General features: G+C 41.7%; 1 protein-coding gene across 1 annotated transcript in view; it reads right to left on the bottom strand.

The window, feature by feature from the left end:
- Positions 1-2,579: 2,579 nt before the first annotated feature.
- The window catches only part of ndufv2 (NADH:ubiquinone oxidoreductase core subunit V2), a 45,863-nt gene continuing 38,885 nt past the window's right edge, over positions 2,580-9,557 (bottom strand). Inside the window, exon 7 of the mRNA XM_022241813.2 lies at positions 2,580-5,290. Coding sequence (XP_022097505.1) covers positions 5,197-5,290 — 94 coding nt within the window. The 3' untranslated portion in view covers positions 2,580-5,196. The remainder of the gene's footprint in view (positions 5,291-9,557) is intronic.

The raw sequence follows: 9,557 nt of genomic DNA, 5'->3' as shown, positions 1-9,557 counted from the left end.
ATTTATTTTGAATAAGTAAAAGTCCCAAGTTTTCGGCATGATGAAATGAGCATGCATTCCGTCACCCCAGACCAAACACCAAAGAACCAAAACAAGATGAACAACGTAAGAAATTTGTAAACCGAAAGATAAAGTACTCCCCAGGGATGTTTCTGCAGTTTGGCAGATTGGTCGGTGAAAACTTGAGCTGGTCATGAACACGAAGAAACCGGAACACAGTCGTGTGATAACATAGGTTTTCCCGCCTACTTTAACACGATTTTCATTCATATTAAGTAATTCAAACATGCGAATTTTCCGAAATCGAAAGATTTCGTCCAAGGAAATCGATTCAGGGCACCTGCGGTGTTCAATTGAGTCGATTGGTTTCACATGATCAGACGATTGGTCAACCGAATTCTAAGCATGAGCACCATTTTGACCGAGTATCCTATTTCGTCTCCGGAGCATGCGCCGAACTGCGTTATTCAGAAAACAAAATTGTCTGATATCGAACATTTTGATCAAATGTTTGTACCATTTCGTCAAACCTCTTTGCAGCTCCATACATCTCGCCGGTGAGGATGTTTTATCCCTTTGATTAACTGCTCTTCTCTGATTGGTGAAATTAATATGCTCTCTTCCTTGATATTAAGAAATTATGTGTAGGCCATGTTCTCTTTACAAAACAACTTAACTCCTGCTTGGCGTGTAAACAAATGCGTTCAGCTATGCTTGAGTAAATGGACTAATTCACCTAACGAAGGTATTAAAGAGATTGGCACAAGACGAATTCGATTTCTGAATGCTGAGACTCTAAGACACCTTGGACGAATTTGAACTGTAATAGGGAATACTCTCGACGTGGCCTGGAAATGTGTTGACTAACTTTTGAAGTTTAATGGTTTAAGACGAAATTGTTTTTAGCAAGGGCGTTTTTTTCTTGGACTAAACTGAATTGTCATGAGGTCAATTGGAATGAGAAACGTGTTAAAAAAACCAGGGAAAACCTAGAATAAACACGGTATGATCTTCATCAGGTTGAATCTCATCCCGTCTGCTCTAAAGAGGAGCCGGAGACAGCAGCTTTTAAAATTAGGCCAATTACCAATGTAGGGACACACATACACATCGATGTGCACCGATCCAGAACCACCGAACATTATGTTAAACCGAAGACAGTCGACACGTTACAAGACACTCTTCCGGGTTTAATGGCGTTCGGCGAGGGAAAATGGATGACGTTATAAATCATAAAAACTACACAAGCTCATAAAATTGCATCGTGATGCAACAAAGTCAATGAAGTTGCGACGTTTCCTGGAAGAGGCAAAATGTCTGTAAATTAAGAGAAGTTGAAACCACAGGCACAGAGAAAATGTATCCACTTTTCATTAAAAACTCGTCACTGCTACATCAGCAAGTTTTGGAACTCTTTGCTTGGGGAAAAAACCCGATGTATGAAGTGCGTAACCTTTCTGTCAACGGCAGTCCCCAAACAAGACCAGTTCCACGGTGTTATGACAGCAACCACTTTCTCTTCTCCCACTCAGACCATAAGCTCTATGCTCAGACTGTAATTAAATCCTTGTTTACACGAGGCTTGCGTTCGGAGAAACTAATTATTCCTCCATGCGTTTCCAACTTCATTGCAAATAAAGTTCGCCGTGTCTGTACGTTAAAACATCTGGCCGAGGTGATGAATCTACCTGGACGGTGCTGGACTATGGAACACTCATTCGGCGCGCATGTGGCAACTTGTTTATTCTATCGATTTGGTATAATCCTTTCTTGTATTTCCTACCACCTACACATTGCGGCCTAAGTTCGCAGGAAAGTTCACCCCTGATAACAGATTTTGCCCCATCAGTGTTAAAGATGGGTGTTTTCAGAGAATAGTATTTTTGGTGCTTTGGGACAGATCCTTTTATCACTTCGTGAAGGATTCCTTTAGCTTTTGTGCCAACGACCAGCCGTCGCGACGCGTCGCTTTCTTATCCAAGGTAGGCACAAACTACGAGGAGACGCCATCTCACAAGCGGGTTCTTAAGCTTGACCCATCTGTGCACGTGGCAGGTTACAGCACCCAATTGGTCGAAGAGGCACGTAGAAGCGCGCGCACCACATATCCACGAGCATTACGCTATCGGAGAAGGCCTTAAGGCTTCCAATTCTGGTTGCCAAATCACACCCCAGCCATGCTATTGGTTGGACTGAGGGCCCGGGGAAGGTGGAGGGTGGGAACTCTGAATAAATACATCTTCAATTATCTCCTAATGCAACGTGTCCACATCTCATGAACTGTGAATTCCAGAGAGCTGGGTGGTGATCCAGATGGTGACACAATTCAGACTCGCGTTAACACTTCCCAAGGCCGAAATAATCATACACCTCAAGGATTAAACACCTCTAAAATTGATCGCTAGGGTTGGAGTGGACTGGGAGAGTCGTGTTATGATCCCCTCTCGGGCAGCTGTGACACTCGGATTAACACGAAATAAAACCGTGTCACTGGGTTCTGTCAAACGTAATGAGGGCAGCAGCTCTATGGAGGAAAGCGGAATGGCACTTAATATAAAACATCAAACTGCGACCATGTGTTCAAAGTGCCTGCTTTTGTCAAAACTTACTTTTATTACAACTCAATCGATAATCCAACATAAAAACTGTAATCCAAGAATATGCTCCTGGGACAAATAAAAGACCAGATAATTTCAGTGGAAGCGTTTCGTGAACGATCCTAGATACACAGAGATGTGCTGTAATTTCACGGCTCTTCAAACAGAGACAGGTGCCCCAAGTAGACAGTACACAGTGAATATTCCCACAGCGGGCATATACGATCAGCAGACATCTGGTGTTTCATCACAGTCTGGGCTCCCAACACGATCTCGGAAAGCAGATCAGGCGCTCAAAAACAGGTTTTCCTTCTGCAACATCAACCTTCATGGGTATTGCCAACGTACAAAATGTAAGTTCATTGTAAAACTGGAACTTCAACAAGTCGGCTGTGAATAAACTGTCGTACACCGGGACTTTTAAGCATGGGCGTAAATCCCAGTTGGGGAATGGGGGAGATATTCCTCCCTCCTTTTGACCTGGGGGATGGGCAACTGAATCACCCCTCCCCCACTTTTTCATAGTGAGAATTGTGAAAAATTCTTCAGACTTCCCAACAATCGAGATGCGTTCAATATCACTCAAAATGGAAACATTTTTAAAAGCCATAAATATGCCGTTTTGATGACAGTTTAGCAGGAGTGTAACACATTAATATAGATTACATCTGTACCTCGAACACTGCCCCCAGAGTCATATGGTATCAGACCCCCCCCCCTTCCATGGCAAGGAAAGTCGTCCCCCAGTATCCACTATACACCACTTTCGAGCACAAATTAAGACCACTGCTTTAAAGGGAAATACGGTACATACATTGATTGATTGAAGTGCCAAAGGTCACCTCATATATTTGAAATAGGTCGATCAAAAAGGTCTTAACATGGACACTACTATACTGTGAAAGGTCACGCAGAGCTGCATGAAATGGTGACTTGTAACAAAAAACTCCAGAAGACGGGGCATTAAGAGCAAAACGCCTTTGATACAAATGAAGTTAAAATAGTTAATCTCCATTTAAATCCAATTCACTCTGACAACTTAAAAAGGACTAACATTTCACTGCCAACTCTTGACATGTAAATCTGCTAACTATCACACCATTTGCTTTAATCATGCTGAATTTTTCTCCTAAAATTTATTCGACCCCGATGAAACCATTCAGATGGGGCATTCTAGGCCGTAGGTGTGTGCATTTATCACCATGGGACCTGAATGCAATAAAAGAACTGTGCAGCTTTTAAAACAAGTAAATGGCCCAGGGTCCGTTTATTAAAAGTGCCCATTAGAGCTTTGTTTGATCTTGTCTTGAGAAGTAGGCGCTCGGTATAACACAAAATCAACAGGCAAGTCTGTGCTCTCTTTTAATTATGATTCTTCCCAGAACAGCACTTTACTTCAATTTTTTTGTTGTCAACGTGGGGAGGGGTGTGTTTGTTCTAAAATGCCACCTACTCTCTTCTGGGAATGGGCTGGTGTGCCCGAATCTTCTACGGACATTGTGGCAAATGGAATGCTGGATACCGTGATAAACAGACTGGATACTGTGAAAAATCCATTCTGGTGCAGGGTGGGGAAAATTCAAAGAGGTTGAAGGTATCAAAGGTACATGTAGCTAGAATGTACTCACAGCAATTGCAACATGCTTGAATTGTACAATATTCAGACAACATAAGACACCAATTCTTTGTTTCCTTGTCTCTTGCAGTCTTGCTACTTTGGTTCTTGGGAAATGGACAAAGGAAAATGGCAGCAGACGTCATAAAGACAAAAACTGCACTTCCAGATATCAGTAACGAAAGCATTTTTTTCAGCAGGCTACAAATTTCGACACACATTTTGGAGACTTAAGGGAAATTATTTCGAAACTTTCAGAAAATGACTGCAATCTTTAATAAATAACTGAAAAAATTAAGCGGTGCTTTCATAACAAGAGTAAATCGGTGCTTTCATAACAAGAGTAAATAAAAAAACACCCAATTTTGGAACCAAAAAATTGCATCTTCTTTTAAACCTGTCTCAATCCCAAACAGAACCAAGAAATCCAGTGGCTTGTAATTTGTCCATAATTTACACTCAGATGGGATGTTTTCCAGTTGATTATGGGACTGACGCCTCGTTTCTGCTCCTTTACGCAACTGGCCGTATCTCCATGAATTCTATCGCCTCAGAGTGGAACTGTAAGTGTGTAGGTGAGCTGTGAGTGGCTACAAGATGGGTGAAGTGAGTTCTCCTGGACAAGAATTCCTTTGTGTATTGCAAAACTCCATTAACGGAACGCTAATAACCTGCTTTTTTTTTTTTTACACTCCGCCTTCTTCTGCTACTTATTTACAAACCACACCGGATACAGATCTAGGTCTTTAGCTTGCAGTTTTCATCTCTCGACAGACATCAAGAAGACCGAGCGGCATCTTAAAGCAGCGGTGCCACTCAAGACTCCTATGAGAAGTTGTTGACAACATCGGGTCATCTTGCACTTCCCCTGGGAGTCAAATCACCCGAAGGTTGGTGGGGGGGGGGGGAGAGGTGGAGAGGGGAGGGGATGATACAAGAAACAGGTAACCTTGGTAACCACAGGACACCTAGTGTTGTTGACAACTAGAGGTCATCCCGAACCCCAAACCCCGGCCCCGTGGGGGGCTCAGTCAGGCTCGTCAGGCCAGTGAATGGTTCACATGTCTGCCGACCACTCCTGTCAACAAAAAGATGCAGATGAGCATTATTAGGGGACATCATCAAACCTCAGTACAACAATACATGCACACATACATAATTCAAGAAGTAAACACACGTAGGAGTGACAAACGACACATGGAGATCCAAGGTATGATGCATACTATACTGCAAAACAGTACAGAGACTGTAGGCCACTATTCCTCTAGGGAGCCACTGGTACATCCAAAAAAAGGGGCGATAATTTTATTTTCTGGCAAATGCTGAATTTAATTCTGAAGCGGGATAGTTACCTCCAAAATTCAATAGAAATTTTTCTTCTCGTCTTTACCACATGGTGAAATAAAGACCTTTTCAGCACTTTTACAATGAGATCCTTGAGCAACAGAAGAAAACACTGTTATAAAGACATCATCTGGCAAACCTATGCCTACCCATGGCGGATTGTGTACGAACAGCATGAGTCAGGATGGATTGATATCAATGTGTTTACTTTGGTTTAATCATTAGACAATTAGCCAGCCTATAAGCAGTGCAAGCCTGGGTTAGACATTTCCACAGATCAAATAAATGACACTCATTTATTTGATGTCTGTACTTTCAATGCATTCCCCCCTCCAAAAAAAAAAAAAAAAAGACAAAAAGATCTAAACTGTCAGGCCAAAATCGGCAAATGGCTAAATGAGATGTCCATGTCCCGCATGCTACTTGTATTAAACTGTTTCAACATACTGTGGCTGTGATGAGCCATTCTTAGGGAGCTGACCTGTTCCACATGGTAAGCTATCCAGTTCGTAAGTGTGATGTCACTTCAGTTTAAACCACGCCCACTGTGCATGCAATGCATGTAGAGTTACATGCATTGATTGCTGTTAGCATGGCACCATAGAACCGGAAGTTAACGTGTAACTTCAGCGATCGTCGAATGGGAGTCTGTAAATTGTGGCACATCTGCCTTTGTGATGAAGTCACGTACAAACCAGATAGTCTTGGTTCTGGATTGCGGTGATCAATTGTTAAATCCTGTAAGCCACATACAATGTACCAAGAAGCCCTTGCACAACCATAGATCTTATTCATGAAGAAGCTGCAAGTATTTTTAATCTTGTTCCTTGGCTCTGTGTTACATATTGTAACTGTTGATTTGGGATAGCATTCTATCTGGCTTCAAACACTAAGGTGCCTGTATACGTATGTTTCCTCAAGAATTTGAAATCATTCACAAGGGTAGACAGATGCTAATTTGTCATGAAATTTCATTTTATTGCTCTAATTTCTATCCTCAAGTTCCAAATTTGATGAGATAATCTTGCTCACAATTTCAAATGGCTGACCTGTGAATAAGGTTTACTTCAAACTGTTACCACACTGTCTCACAACTGCATCCTGGGTCATTTCTTTCTCTGGGCAGGGGTGTAAATGTGTCTTTGTACTGGGAAATCTTTTCCATGGAATTTGCAGGAATCTGTCACTAACGACTAATTTGTTCCTGAATTTCTGAAATGATCTTGATGGAACACTGAGTGAAACTGTTTATAATGAATGCTTTTAACAACTACTCCTTGCACAACCTGCTTGCAGGTTTTTTTTAAACCCTTACTTCCCTATTTCTACGCACCCTCATCGCATCACAGTCAGCGATGTCTTGTCTGGTTCCCTGGGTTCGAACGGCATAATACTGCCGGCACAAGCTGCAAATGGATCAGTTCTGAATGACTTTCAAAACTGTTGGTGCACATGCTTCTTACTCCCAATATTTTATCCCAGCTAGTCACACTTCCTCAGATGCTGAGGTACTTGGAAGAGTTGTAGAAATCACATTTGCCAGGTTTGTGAACACCAGCAAATGCTTGTTGACTACAGTTGATCATGGCCATCATGTTTGCTGATGAAAAGCCATACACATGTACCCATTCCTACACAATGCAAAAACGTTATCGTGTGTGAGCCTCAGTACTGCTCAAGATAATCAGTCAGGCAAGGCAGCACACAGCCACAATCAGCAATAACTGACATCCTGCGCCAAGACTCATTGGGCCGTGAACACTGCAGGTGGCTGAAATACTGCCCTCTACTAAAAGCCTCTGTGATTAGTGAGCAGCCATGTGTGGAAATCAAAATACATACACAGTTTCAAAAAACTCAGTTCAACCAAGTTGAATGAAAAAAGAACCCCCCCCCAAAAAAACCCCAAAACAAGATACACAAAAACCAATGTCAGAAACCTTTTCTTACACGTATTGTAGTTTGAGTAGATATGAAGAGTTGTAAGTTTGGTCAGGTCAATCACTCACGACGCAGACACACTTGACACAAAATGTGATCACATTTTCAACGGTAACACGAAAAGAAAAGGACTGTTACGATTCTGACTGAAGTGGGACTAAGAGGTGTTTTACAGACCCTCGCAAACTCCAGAAAGGCTCTCAGAAAAATTACTCAAGAAGTAAAAATACTTGACATTTTATGCGGCAGCAGGTAAGTGGCAAAAGGATTCGCCTGAGAGGAGTTTGTATTTACTAGGGGATTCTGTTGTCAGAAGCTGAATCAGATTTCTAGCTCGTTGGGTGCATTAGGCTAAGTGGTGTCCACGGTTCATGTCGCACCATGGAAAATAAATATTAAGAGTGTTTTTCAGGGAAGTTATGCTTGGATATTTGAGAGGGGGTGATGATTTGGTTTCATTCAACCCTTCAACTGCTGAATGGTAAGAACCCGGTTTTTTCAGGTGTAGTCGGAATGAGTATTTTCACGCTAGGTTGGACAAGATTTAAAGAAAAACCCACATCTATTTGCTTTCACAAGTTAACAGCTTAAAAACCAAAAACCTTCACAATCTGCTACTTGATAATGTTTATAAACTGAAATGTACATGTACATTAAGAATACAAGCTTTCCCACAAAGTGCAAAGAAATCCTTTAAAAGGTGCAGTTTGTCAAATCCTAATATCCTGTGCTGGGCACCTACATTGTACATGTAAGCAGTACACCTTGGACAAGGGCCTAATTTGTTTTTCAACCTGCAGCAAATAGCAGGTCCCTGTTGGCAGAATGGTGCCACTGGGTCCGAGGATGAGGCCGGTAACCGATGGGCTTTCCTCACAGGGAGTATGAAGCAAAGATTACACACTGAGAGGGCACTGCTTTCAACATCATTGTCTACCTCTGCAAGGACGGGTCCTCTTCAAGGAACCATGAAATGGTATCTTTACTTGATTCGAAGCTCAGCTTCATTTGCATGCTACCATGATTTTCCACCTAATCTGTAGCAGTCAAAGGGAGAAATGTCAACATTTTGAATTCTATGTAAATGAATATTTCCACATTCAGGAGCAAAACCCTGATGCTATTCACGGCAGGACAGGAGGTTTCCATATGCACCACACTCTTCTCTCTTCTCTTGGAGTAGGTTCCACTTTATATTAGTTTTCTTGTTAAACAGCTTCTTTGGACAATACTTTGTACAATGTAGTGGTACAATGTAGGGTATATTTTCTGAACATTTTTGGGTGAGGTTTGAAGGATTGGTTTTTGTACCATTCTCATACAAGGGGTGCTTTGTATGACAACATAAATTAGAGCCTTTGTGTACATGTATATGTTGATGAAAGAATTTTCTAAGATTTGAAAACCTTCCACGTTATTTCACTTCAAAGAAGACAAGTATTTAGATTAGATCTTGTTCGTATTGTTTTACCACATAGTAAGAAAATAAATTTAGCCAAATATCCACTGCAGGTTTCCTTTATAGTATTCTTTAGTCTGGCTTGCATTTGCGCTGTCTGGCTTAGCTTTCCCATTGCTCCAGGGATTTACAGGAACCTAGATATGCCAATCCAGTCGTGGGCGGGAGGCTCCAGAATTGGCAAGGAAATTTACTCAAAGCGTGGGCTCAGAGGATAGATGTGAAAACACCGTGCTGCCGTGAATACCCCAGTCGCATATTGCTTGGGGATCATTTCGCATTACTAAAACAGTCCAAAAACTATAGAACACTGGCCTTTACATACATCCAAGCCCTGAATTGCAAAGTACAGTCACGGTCAACTGCATACATGTAGATGACGTTTCATCATCAAGAAGGCCTGAAAAGTTCATTTTTCATCTTGAGTTGTTTTGGAATTGAGTTGCCAATCCCAAACAAAATTCATGAAGAAAGTATGTACAAAAACAAAGGAAATCTGTTAATAGCAGATCTCTTCAACATGGGTTCGCATTACAATTACGTATCTCCAGATCTAAACGCCAACGTGAAACTGATGCATTTTACCATGAATATCTTGGGT

Source organism: Acanthaster planci, linkage group LG06 (genome assembly GCF_054643075.1).
Source record: "Acanthaster planci isolate LZ-2023a linkage group LG06, COTS_SCS, whole genome shotgun sequence".
NCBI lineage: Eukaryota > Metazoa > Echinodermata > Asteroidea > Valvatida > Acanthasteridae > Acanthaster > Acanthaster planci.
Note: the sequence above shows the minus strand (reverse complement) of the source record. Positions and strands in the feature narration are given on the sequence as shown.